At 45.4% G+C, this 13,397-nt stretch overlaps 1 protein-coding gene and 1 long non-coding RNA gene across 3 annotated transcripts in view; both read right to left on the bottom strand.

Annotated features, from left to right (window-relative positions):
* ANXA7 (annexin A7) overlaps positions 1–13,397 on the bottom strand; it is a 58,907-nt gene that overhangs the window by 29,211 nt on the left and 16,299 nt on the right. Inside the window, exons 2-3 of one of the 2 annotated variants that reach the window (XM_048858033.2) lie at positions 6,880–6,934; positions 996–1,224 (exon numbers count right to left, since the gene is read on the bottom strand). In XM_048858033.2, coding sequence (XP_048713990.1) covers positions 996–1,224; positions 6,880–6,933 — 283 coding nt within the window. In that variant the 5' untranslated portion in view covers position 6,934. The remainder of the gene's footprint in view (positions 1–995; positions 1,225–6,879; positions 6,935–13,397) is intronic. The other variant, XM_048858032.2, reaches the window with a different exon arrangement.
* LOC142072761 (uncharacterized) lies at positions 9,926–13,233 on the bottom strand. Its single transcript, XR_012669320.1, has 2 exons — positions 11,284–13,233; positions 9,926–10,533 (listed from the first exon to the last, which is right to left on the bottom strand). It is a non-coding gene; the product is annotated as an uncharacterized LOC142072761 (long non-coding RNA).

The raw sequence follows: 13,397 nt of genomic DNA, 5'->3' as shown, positions 1-13,397 counted from the left end.
CTACTATGTAGGCTGCATTTCAGAGTCAGTTCCAGGGACAGACCACCGGAACCGACAGCTGAAAGACCTTCATGTGCTTCCGGTACTTTGGTTTTCTATTGTACCTGGTTTCTATCAGGAACTGGCTTCAATTAATTTTCTGATTTTTCCCCTTTGAATGTTCTCACCTAACCATGCTCTCTAATAGTTGCTCTTTGGCTCCCTCCACAGCTCTCCTCTGCCTTTTCTCTTTGAGCACAAACACTCACACTCACTCTCTCCCTCTCCCCCTCCCCACACCTGCCCTGGCTCCCTCCACAGCTCTCCTCTGCCTTTTCTCTTTGAGCACAAACACTCACACTCACTCTCTCCCTCTCCCCCTCCCCACACCTGCCCTGGCTCCCTCCACAGCTCTCCTCTGCCTTTTCTCTTTGAGCACAAACACTCACACTCACTCTCTCCCTCTCCCCCTCCCCACACCTGCCCTGGCTCCCTCCACAGCTCTCCTCTGCCTTTTCTCTTTGAGCACAAACACTCACACTCACTCTCTCCCTCTCCCCCTCCCCACACCTGCCCTCCCTATTCTCCTGTTCCCACAAAGTTCCACCTCTGCCCTGCTGCCAACAAAAACCAGCTTGCTGATCGTGACTGGACTGGTGACAAACTCTATTCCTCTTCTTTCCTCTTCCTACTCCCTTCCTCTAACCCCACTTAAAAACAAACCAAACCTACTCATTTGTTTGTATTCCCATCCCCTACCCTTTTGTCCATTTGTATCATTAAACTGTAAACCCTTCAGGACACTGGTCACTTCTTTCCATGCCTGTATAGTGCCCAGCACCTGGGCCCTTGGGTGCTATTGTAATATTAATATTGCCTACTCCACAGAACCAAGCTCTGAGTGCCAGTCCCCTGCAATAACCACTACACAAAGCTTACTTTTTTGTATTTTCTGAACCAAATACAGGGACTGATTATGATGGAATTAACCTGTGAACAGTGTTCTTGAATATTACCTCCGGGATAAGATGGCATCCCCCCAGGTTGGGGAGCTCCAGGGTAGCCCCCCCCAGGTTGGGGAGCTCCAGGGTAGCCTCCAGACACAGGGTATCCTGCAGCTCCTGGGAACCCACCACTTGGTGGCGCTGCAGAATATGCACCACCTCCCACAGGAGGGAAGCCTCCAGGCACAGCAGGATAGGGGTATTGACCAGCAGGTGGATAAACAGACTCTTGTCCTGTAGGCTGAAAACAGATAATGGAGAGAATATTTGTGTATTTGCTAGAGGCAGACAAGGGAATAAAGACTCTTTCTCTAGGTACCAAAGTATGCACAACTTAATTAACAATAAAGTCTGACTTAACCCTTAACAAAGAAGAGAAATTAAAAAATCTGCACCGATGAACTTGCTTTAACTATTGTTACTGGGTTAAAAAAAACAGTACTGATATGGAGACATCAAAATGTATTTGCCTTGTCAAGTGTGAGCCTGACCGTTAACACTCTAATAGCAAGACGAGCAATAAATGAAATACAGGTCTTGAAATAAGCACATTCAAAATTGACTAGGGTCTCTGAGGGAAAAGTTCCTATGGATTAATAGCCATACATGAGATCTCAGAAATATGCAATCCAAGAGCTCCTGAAACTATAGTTCATGACTATATAAATCAAATTGGTTCACTGTAAATCAGTTCTGGGCAGGTGCCACTCCCAAACAGCTCTGCAAACACAGCCCACACATTGTGTACAATTCATACTCACCCACTTCCTGGGATTTGGTTTTATTAACAGAAATTAACAGTACAACAAAACTCTATTCAAACCTTCTCAGGCTTGGCTGCTCCCAAGATTCCTATCTCTGGACGGCTCAGCTCACACATTAGATTCTACCTGCCCAGAAGGCCATTCCCACCTGCCTTATATTTACTTCAGAGAGTCAGCAAAACCCACTTCATTGATGAAGTGAGCTGTAGCTCACGAAAGCTTATGCTCAAATAAATTGGTTAGTCTCTAAGGTGCCACAAGTACTCCTTTTCTTTTTAGGAAAACACTGTCAGTATGACTTCCTGACTTCAGGGCCTGTTGGGACAATACAGAGGCCACACACCTCACCTAGGAGTAATTGTAATGTAAATTTCTAGCCAAAAAACACTAACAGTACAACTCATTTTAGGCAGAATAGCAATCATTTCACATTTTAAAATATTTTAAACCTAGCAAAGCAATAAATCCCCAACGAATAAGCTGCAATATTTCATTAAAACTCTAATTAAGATATTCCAATTATTCACGTAATGAAATCAAGTATGTTTCTGGGATGAAACTTTAGCATTTCGGAATCCAGTGCAGCACTTTTGCTCATGAAAATAGAGGTTTCTAACAGACAAGGCTAATAAAGCCCTTAACTATAGCTGCACAAAGGGTGCCACTAGAATTGTTAGGACACATTCTGAATATATTAGCAGATCCCTGAAAAAATTATAAATGCAGCCGTGTTGTATGCATAGTACTTGAGTTTGTTGCATATGAATCATTTTCATCATGTTACAGTTCTCAAACTAGCTTAAATTTTCCAGTGCAGCTCATCCATCCACAGGATTCTAGATTAGTTTTTGATCCTCTTCTGCTGTATTGAAGTTTGTTTTGAAGCTTTTTGGAAATGAAGACCATATAACACTCAAGGCTGCACTAATAATCTCCATATCCTAGGCTGTCATGGGCTATGCTTTAAAGAATGGTGACAAAACTTTTGAAATCAGTGTAATGATTAATGATACTTAAATTCAAAATTTATCTGAAAATCTTTATTGATCAAAATACATGTTACAAACTAAGTGTTTTCACAATCTAAATTTGACTTATAGTATGCACTTGTAGAGTAAATGTGATGTGTCTAGCAATAATGCTAGGTAAAAACTCTTCAGTAAAGTTGGGAATGCTACTGCAAACATTCTCTTACCCTCTTTTTTTTTTTTTGTTATTGATGTCCAACTTCTTATATGCCATATATAAGTCATCAGGAATTTCCCATTTCCCATTTATTATTATTTTAAAGGGACAAAATCCACTTTAAAAAAAATCACACTTCTGTCTGAAAACTTTTTGTGTTATAATATAATAAACTGTTATAGTAAATGCCTAACATTACTATAACTGAAAGAGTAGAGAAAAGGTATTTCACTTCTTTCAGATTTGTTAGAATCATAGAATCATAGAATATCAGGGTTGGAAGGGACCCCAGAAGGTCATCTAGTCCAACCCCCTGCTCGAAGCAGGACCAATTCCCAGTTAAATCATCCCAGCCAGGGCTTTGTCAAGCCTGACCTTAAAAACCTCTAAGGAAGGAGATTCTACCACCTCCCTAGGTAACGCATTCCAGTGTTTCACCACCCTCTTAGTGAAAAAGTTTTTCCTAATATCCAATCTAAATCTCCCCCACTGCAACTTGAGACCATTACTCCTCGTTCTGTCATCTGCTACCATTGAGAACAGTCTAGAGCCATCCTCTTTGGAACCCCCTTTCAGGTAATTGAAAGCAGCTATCAAATCCCCCCTCATTCTTCTCTTCTGCAGGCTAAACAATCCCAGCTCCCTCAGCCTCTCCTCATAACTCATGTGTTCCAGTCCCCTAATCATTTTTGTTGCCCTTCGCTGGACTCTCTCCAATTTATCCACATCCTTCTTGAAGTGTGGGGCCCAAAACTGGACACAGTACTCCAGATGAGGCCTCACCAATGTCGAATAGAGGGGAGCGATCACGTCCCTCGATCTGCTCGCTATGCCCCTACTTATACATCCCAAAATGCCATTGGCCTTCTTGGCAACAAGGGCACACTGCTGACTCATATCCAGCTTCTCGTCCACTGTCACCCCTAGGTCCTTTTCCGCAGAACTGCTGCCTAGCCATTCGGTCCCTAGTCTGTAGCTGTGCATTGGGTTCTTCCGTCCTAAGTGCAGGACCCTGCACTTATCCTTATTGAACCTCATCAGATTTCTTTTGGCCCAATCCTCCAATTTGTCTAGGTCTTTCTGTATCCTATCCCTCCCCTCCAGCGTATCTACCACTCCTCCCAGTTTAGTATCATCCGCAAATTTGCTGAGAGTGCAATCCACACCATCCTCCAGATCATTTATGAAGATATTGAACAAAACCGGCCCCAGGACCGACCCCTGGGGCACTCCACTTGATACCGGCTGCCAACTAGATATGGAGCCATTGATCACTACCCGTTGAGCCCGACAATCTAGCCAGCTTTCTACCCACCTTGTAGTGCATTCATCCAGCCCATACTTCCTTAACTTGCTGACAAGAATACTGTGGGAGACCGTGTCAAAAGCTTTGCTAAAGTCAAGATACAATACATCCACTGCTTTCCCTTCATCCACAGAACCAGTAATCTCATCATAAAAGGCGATTAGATTAGTCAGGCATGACCTTCCCTTGGTGAATCCATGCTGGCTGTTCCTGATCACTTTCCTCTCATGCAAGTGCTTCAGGATTGATTCTTTGAGGACCTGCTCCATGATTTTTCCAGGGACTGAAGTGAGGCTGACTGGCCTGTAGTTCCCAGGATCCTCCTTCTTCCCTTTTTTAAAGATTGGCACTACATTAGCCTTTTTCCAGTCATCCGGGACTTCCCCGGTTCGCCACGAGTTTTCAAAGATAATGGCCAATGGCTCTGCAATCACAGCCGCCAATTCCTTCAGCACTCTTGGATGCAACTCGTCCGGCCCCATGGACTTGTGCACGTCCAGCTTTTCTAAATAGTCCCTAACCACCTCTATCTCCACAGAGGGCTGGCCATCTCTTCCCCATTTTGTGATGCCCAGCGTAGCAGTCTGGGAGCTGACCTTGTTAGTGAAAAGAGGCAAAAAAAGCATTGAGTACATTAGCTTTTTCCACATCCTCTGTCACTAGTTTGCCTCCCTCATTCAGTAAGGGGCCCACACTTTCCTTGGCTCCTGTTGTATTTGTCCATCTTGACAGCACTTTGGATATAGTCAGTTTCACGGTTTCCCCTGTTCGTATGAATCTTTCACACTTCAAGTGGGTAAAGAAAACACACTTTAAAATATATATATATATTATATATATGTAATGTGATTGACAAGACAAGGCAGAAAGCTTAATGGCAGGTGTAGTATCTGAAAATACTTTTAATTCATTTTTTGAATTTGACGAGATTTCAAGCTGTGTACTTTTAAAGGGTAGTTCTCACCAACATAACTTTTCAAACTATGAATGTTTACCTACAATAAACCCTCAGTTAGAGATTTTTCCTTAAAAAAGCAGGGCCTGATTTTTTAAGCATATGTTGGTGCTCAGCACCTCCGGGAAAAAAGTTTGGTTCTGTTTGTTAAATGCAGATTTGATCTAAAAGCATTCAGCTACTCTTCCACTTCTTAACTCGAGACAGAGGCTGATGGTAGTACTAATGACTGGGGACCCCGCAGCTGGGCTCAGGGGGGAGAGGGTGCGGGTATCTAAGCTGCGGGGGGGAGAGTGGGCCACAGCTGGGCTCAGCGGGGAGAAGGTGCAGGTATCTGGGCCGGGGGGTGGGGAAGCTGTGGCAGAGCTGTGGGAAGGAGGGGGTTTGGGTGTATTGGCTGGGGGGGGGGAGGGTGCAGAGAAACAGGAAGTGGGTTGTCATAGTGGTTTCTTTAACTCTCTACTCCTGGGGGAATTTTTGTGTGTGTCTGTATTGTTACAGACATACTTGCTGACAGGTATTTTGAAATAAATTACCAAATAATTGAAACTGGTGTGATTATGTAGTGTTATTTTGACAAATAAAATTTACAGAATTTTGCAGAATTTTAAAATATTGTGGCAGAATTTTTAATATCTTGGCGCAGAATGCCCCCGGGAGTATTCAGTGGAATCTTAGATCTTCTGAGGGAGGGGAGGGATAGCTCAGTGGTTTGAGCATTGGCCTGCTAAACCCAGGGTTGTGAGTTCAATCCTTGAGGAGGCCGTTCGGGATCTGGAGCAGAAATTGGGGATTGGTCCTGCTTTGAGCAGGGGGTTGGACTAGAGGATCTCTTGAGGTCCCTTCCAACCCTGATATTCTATGATTCTACTCATGAGTTGCAAGGAGAATGATAGTTCCACAGCCAAAAGACAAGACAAATCAGCTAAACTGCTCTGCAGCAAAAGACAAGTCCTCACGGTGTAGAAGCAAGAAGCTAGATTTTCAAAGATGCTCATTACCCACGGCTCTCACTGAAATTAATGGGAGCTACAGTTTACTCAGCAACTCTGAAAAATCAGGCCACAGATCTACAGGGTATTACAGCTGAACCTGAAGCATGACCAGATGTGTGAACTCCAGCAAAGACTGATCTAGATTCAAACATCTTCTGTATAATAGGCTGAAGCGAAACCGCAGATCAGAAGATCCTTGAACTTCTACATACATGGGGAGTGAGTCACAAAGTTTGGATTCAAATGTAGATCCAAACTACTGAATAAACACTGTTCTCATGACAAGAGGCACAGGACTATCCAGGAAAACAAAGAAAATCAAGAGAATCAACAAGTTACAAAACAAAACAAAAAAAAAATCACCAAAACTGAGCCAAGCTTCTCTCAGCCTACCAAATAACAAAAGAACTGTCTCTTAGGAGACCATGAAATGCCCTGAATGCCCATTACAGGAGCATGCTTTTTTTCCTCACGTGGAGAGGAAATAATTCTTTACTGCATTAGATTATCTGGACCCAAGCTCATGAACATCTTGAGGGATGATGCCAGAGACTGTAAATCTAAAAATATCCTGCATGAAAGTAATGACTAATATTCCCCCAGCACATGACATGACATGACAGAAGAGAAAGTCACAAGGGTGTGGCCTATACTGCAAGTACAAGGCATTTAAAAAACAGGCCATACTTACGGGATATCCAGGGAAAGCAGAATAGCCTGAAGGGGGATAGCCTGGGTATGACATTCTGAAAAAGAACAATATTTTCAGTGACCAACTTTTGGATTTAAAGTACAGTGACATGAGTTAGTTGTTTGTGTGCTGAGTACGCATTATCTTGCTTAGCTGTGGAGGTCAGTACATGTTACTGATATGTATGAATTTTACTTGTCAGCTACTTTAAAAAAATATAAGTTTTCATTTCAGAACTTTTCAGACACACAAACCTAATGAGGCAGATACAAAAGGAAAACCACATATCAATCATGCCACTCAGTGCCACTTTTGTTTAACCAGACAAATACAGGAAGAGAATTGTCTCCAGGAAAGCGTTCTGTAAGGGTCTGGTCCAGTAAAGCTAAGGGCATTCTGCACCTTCCAAGATCAGGAGCTAGAAGAGGAGCATCGTATTTTATTTATGGGAGTTAAAAATGGTTTCTGAAGCTATCATTTTCATAACTAAATAAAAATATGTTTTAATATAATCTTCTTCTAGCACAAAAATAAGCATCTATTTCACACACCAAACTCAGGGTATGTCTAAACTACAAAACTAGGTCCAATTTATAGAAGTCGATTTTTTAGAAATCAATTTTATACAGTCGACTGTGTGTTTCCCCACTTAAGACCATTAAGTCGGCGGAGTGCATCCACAGTACCGAGGCTAGTGTCGACTTCCAGAGCATTGCACTGTGGATAGCTATCCCACAGTTCCCACAGTCTCCGCCACCCATTGGAATTCTGGGTTGAGATCCCAATGCCTGCTAGGGCAAAAACATTGTCGAGGGTGGTTCTGGGTATATGTTGTCAGGCCCCGCCCCCCCGTGAAAGCAACGGCAGACAATCGTTTCCCACCTTTTTTCCTGGGTTATACCACAGCAAGCATGGAACCGGCTCAGCACACCGTCACCATACGTGTCCTGGGTGCTGGCAGACGTGGTAGAATCATAGAATACCAGGATTGGAAGGGACCTCAGGAGGTCATCTAGTCCAACCCCCTGCTCAAAGCAGGACGAATCCCCAATTTTTGCCCCAGATCCCAAATAGCCCCCTCAAGGATTGAACTCACAACCCTGGGTTTAGCAGGCCAATGCTCAAACCACTGAGCTATCCCTCCCCCCATTGCATTGCTACACAGCAGCAGCTCATTGCCTTGTGGCAGCAGACAGTGCAGTACGACTGGTAGCCATCGTCGTCGTCTCCTGGGTGCTCTTGGCTGACCTCAGTGAGGTCGGTCGGGGCACCTAGGCAGACATCTGTGCTCCTGGCAGACCTCAGTGAGGTCTGTCAGGGGCACCTGGACATAAATGGGAGTGACTCCAGTTCATTCTCTTCTTAAGTTTCGTCTCATGGAGATTCAGTCTGCCTGGAAACGATGACGGCTACAGTTGTACTGCACCGTAAGCTGGTGAGCACCCAGGAGACAACTATGGCTAGCAGTCATACTGCACCATCTGCTGCCAGCCTACGCCCTGCTCCCCCCTCCCACCCTCCCGTGAAAGCAACAGCCGACAATAGTTTCGCGCCTTTTTCCGTACGGGCACCATATTGCTGTCAGCATAGTCATCCACCTGCCACTTCCACTGCCACTCTGCTCTCCTGCAGATGCCATACCATGGCAAGCATGGAGCCCGCTCAGATCACCGTGGCAGTTATGAATGTTGTAAAACACCACGCACGTTATCCAGCAGCATATGCTGGACCAGAACCTGCAAAAGCAGGTGAGGAGGCGACAGCAGCACGGTGATGAGAGCAATGAGGACATGGACACAGACTTCTCTCAAAGTACGGGCCCCGGCAATTGGACATCATGGTGGTAACGGGGCAGGTCAATGCGCGGAACGCCGATTCTGGGCCTGGGAAACAAGTACAGACTGGTGGAACTGCATAGTGCTGCGGGTCTGGGACAATTCCCAGTGGCTGCGAAACTTTCGCATGCGTAAGGGCACTTTCATGGAACTTTGTGACTTGCTTTCCCCTGCCCTGAAGCACAAGAATACCAAGATGAGAGCACAGTTCACAAGTGAGTGGCGATAGCCCTCTGGAAGCTTGCAATGCCAGACAGCTACCAGTCAGTCGGGAACCAATTTGGAGTGGGCAAATCTACTGTGGGGGCTGCTGTGATCCAAGTAGCCAATGCCATCACTGAGCTGCTGCTATCAAGGGTAGTGACTCTGTCAAATGTGCAGGTTATAGTGGATGGCTTTGCTGCAATGGGATTCCCTAACTGTGGTGGGGCCATAGACGGAACCCATATCTCCATCTTGGCACCGGACCACCAAGGCAGCGAGTACATAAACCAAAAGGGGTACTTTTCAATGGTGCTGCAAGCACTGGTGGATCACAAGGGATGTTTCACCAACATCAACGGGGGATGGCCGGGAAAAGTACATGACGCTCACATCTTCAGGAACTCTGGTCTGTTTCAAAAGCTGCAGGAAGGGACTTTATTCCCAGACCAGAAAATAACTGTTGGGGACGTTGAAATGCCTATAGTTATCCTTGGAGACCCAGCGTACCCCTTAATGCCATGGCTCATGAAGCCATACACTGGCAGCCTGGACAGTAGTCAGGAGCTGTTCAACTACAGGCTGAGCAAGTGCAGAATGGTGGTAGAATGTGCATTTGGACGTTTAAAGGCGCGCTGGCGCAGTTTACTGACTCGCTTAGACCTCAGCGAAACCAATATTCCCACTGTTATTACTGCTTGCTGTGTGCTCCACAATATCTGTGAGAGTAAGGGGGAGACGTTTATAGCGGGGTGGGAGGTTGAGGCAAATCGCCTGGCCGCTGATTATGAGCAGCCAGACACCAGGGCGGTTAGAAGAGTACAGGAGGGCGTGGTGCCCATCAGAGAAGCTTTGAAAACCAGTTTCATGACTGGCCAGGCTACGGTGTGAAAGTTCTGTTTGTTTCTCCTTGATGAACCCTCCCCCCCCCTTGGTTCACTCTACTTCTCTGTAAGCCAACCACCCTCCCCTCCTGCCTTCGATCACTGCTTGCAGAGGCAATAAAGTCATTGTTGTTTCAAATTCATGCATTCTTTATTAATTAATCACACAAATAGGGGGATAACTGCCAAAGTAGCCCAGGAGGGGTGGGGGAGGAGGGAAGCACTGGGTGGGGTTGGGGAGGAGGGAAGGACAATGCCACACTGCACTTTAAAACTTATTGAATGCCAGCTTTCTGTTGCTTGGGCAGTCCTCTGGGGTGGAGTGCTTGGGTGCCCGGAGGCCCCCCCACTGTGTTCTTGGGCGTCTGGGTAAGGAGGCTATGGAACTTGAGGAGGAGGGCAGTTGGTTACACAGGGGCTGTAGTGGCAGTCTGTGCTCCTGCCTTTCCTGCAGCTCAAACCATACGCCGGAGCATATCAGTTTGATCCTCCAGCAGCCTGAGCACTGACTCCTGCCTTCTGTCAGCAAGCTGATGCCACCTATCATCACGTTCATATTGTGCTTTCCTGGACTGTGCCATTGCTTCCCTCCACGCATTCTCCTGGTATCTTTCAGTGTGGGAGGACTGCATGAGCTCAGAGAACATTTCAGCGCAAGTGCGGGTTTTTTTGCCTTCTAATGTTCCCTATTCTCTGGGAAGGAGATGATAGTGTGAGTGTTGACACATTTGCAGCTGCGGGAGGGAAAAAAAGGGAGAGTAGTAGTTAAAAAGACACATTTTAGAGAACAATGGGTAGACTCTTTCAGGGTGAACCTTGCTGTTAACATTACATAGCACATGTTCTTTCGGTACAAGGTCGCATTTTGCCTCTTATATTGAGGGTCTGCCAGTTTGGCGTGAGAGATCACACATGCAGGGCTGGGCAACAGAATTCGGCTTGCAGGCAGCCATGGTAAGCCACAATCTTTTGGCTTCTTTAACCTTCATAACATGTGGGAATGATTTCAAACAGCAGCACCCTCATTTCCCATACCAAGCAGCCATTGGGTTGGCCATTTAAAATGGGTTGGCAATTTAAAAGGAGGGGCTGCAGTTTTTGGGTTAACGTGCAGCACAAACCCAACTAACCCCCACACACCCTCCCAATTCTCTGGGATGATCACTTCACTCCTCCCCCACCACGTGGCTAAGAGCGGGGAAGATTTCTGTTCAGCCACAGGCACGCAGCCCAGCAGGAACGGCCACCTCTGACTGTGCCCTTAATAAAATTAACCTATTTCAAACAGGTGACCATGAGGAGTGACCATCCAGGAGAGCTTTATAGAGATGTCCCTGGAGGATTTCCGCTCCATCCCCAGACACATTAACAGACTTTTCCAGTACTTGTACTGGCCGCAAACGCATCCCAAGTCTTCAGGGCAAATTAATCATTAAACATGCTTGCTTTTAAACCATGTAATATATATACAAAGGTACACTCACCAGAGGTCCCTTCTCTGCCTGACGGGTTCAGGAGCTCCTTGGGTGGGTTTGGGGGGGTACTGGCTCAAGGTGCAGGGTGATAAACAGTTCCTGGCTCTCAGGGAAAACGGTTTCTCCACTTGCTTGCTGTGCGCTATCGTCCTCCTCCTCATCCCCAAAATGTGCACCCCTGTTGCATGATAATCCATTGACGGAGTTAAAGCACAGGGGAGGGGTAGTGGTGGCTGCACCCCTAGAATGGCATGCAGCTCATCATAGAAGTGGCATGTCTTGGGCTATGACTCCGAGCAGCCGTTTGCCTTTCTGGTTTTTTGGTAGGCTTGCCTGAGTTCCTTAAGTTTCACGTGGCACTGCTGTGGGTCCATATTATAGCCTCTGTCCTTCATGCCCTTGGAGATTTTTTTCAAATGTTTGGGCATTTCACCTTCTGGAACTGCGTTCTGATAGCATGGATTCGTCTCCCCATACAGCGATCAGATCCCGTACCTCCCATTCGGTCCATGCTGGAGCGCTTTTGCGATTCTGGGACTCCATCATGGTCACCTGTGCTGATGAGATCTGCACTCACCTGCAGCTTGCCACGCTGGCCAAACAGGAAATGAGATTCAAAAGTTTGCGGGCCTTTTCCTGTCTACCTCACCAGTGCATCTAAGTTGAGAGCGCTGTCCAGAGCGGTCTCAATGAAGCACTCTGGGATAGCTCCCAGAAGCCAATACCGTCAAATCGCGACCACACTACCCCAAATTCGACCCTGCAAGATCGATTTCAGTGCTAATTCCCTCGTCGGGAGAGCAGTATAGAAATCGATTTTAAGAGCCCTTTAAGTCAAAAAAAATGGCTTCGTCGTGTGGACAGGTGCAGGGTTAAATTGATCTAACGCTGCTAAATTCGACCTAAACTCATAGTGTAGACCAGGGCTCAGTGAGCAAAAATAATGGAGATCAAGTAGCAGAATTCAATTTTTTAAAACCCCCAGCATCACCATTTTGCATTGTTTCTAACAAATGATAAATCTTTACTACTGCAACTGAAAGGGCAACAGGGAAAGCGCCATACCAAAACACAAAGAGATTGATTCCTTATACCCAAGATGATAAAATATGTTTTTTGTTTAAAAAAAATAGTCAGGATAGTTGCCTAACCTGCCAGCAAATCAGAACTGTATGTTTATTCAGCTCTCATGTGTGGTATTGTTTCAATGTTCATTAACCACCTCTCAGCTACCTGCAATCTTTAAAATAATTTACAAAACCTTATCCTCACCAGACTCCCACTGAAGTAAACATTGTCATTCATAAGAAATATCATGGCCTTTAAAACTTCTACTATGATGAACATGACCCACAGCACATAATTACATTGCTCTCTTAAGCCATTAACAAACAAACCAAAACAGCTAAGTGCTGCATGAAAAAGTTTTGCAGAGATCTAAGTTTCAACCTGAAAGCAAATATTTATTAATGAGTAGAAAACACTGAAAATGGATGTTTATAGCAAATGTTTCCAGACTCATTAATTATTGCAATGCAAACATTACCCAGAAGTCAGGCAAAAACAGGGAGGAAACATTCAGGTAAAGGAAAAGCCTCACAAAGGCCTGGTTTCAATATGCATTATCTCCCTTAAGCAAGTACAACTGCCAGACAGCTATAGATCTGCACTAGGGATGAAGTAACATTCATTCCTGGTGTGAAAGTCTGATGATAGTCTTCCACACTACTACTTACACCCTGCAGTTAGCCAGGGGAGTGTTTGCAGATCCAGCGGACACAGTATCCTGCGCAATCAATGTGGAGGGGCTGGAGCTACTATTTCAGCCCAGAATCCAGAGTAGCAGCAGCCCCTGACCCTGGATTGAAGGAATTAATGTAACCTCTGCACTTATCTGAATAGAAACTGAATACTTAGGTTTATGAAGTTGGGGTGAATTTCACCCCTACATTCTCAATATAGACTATTCTATGTCTACAGAATTCTCTAATAGAATATTAAGAAAATAAGAACATAAGAATGGCCATACTGGGTCAGACCAAAGGTCCATCTAGCCCAGTATACTGTCTTCCGACAGTGGCCAATGCCAGATGCCCCAGAGGGAATGAACAGAACAGGTAAAT

Source organism: Caretta caretta, chromosome 7 (genome assembly GCF_965140235.1).
Source record: "Caretta caretta isolate rCarCar2 chromosome 7, rCarCar1.hap1, whole genome shotgun sequence".
In the NCBI taxonomy this organism is placed as follows: domain Eukaryota; kingdom Metazoa; phylum Chordata; order Testudines; family Cheloniidae; genus Caretta; species Caretta caretta.
This window is presented reverse-complemented; position numbering and strand designations above follow the sequence as displayed.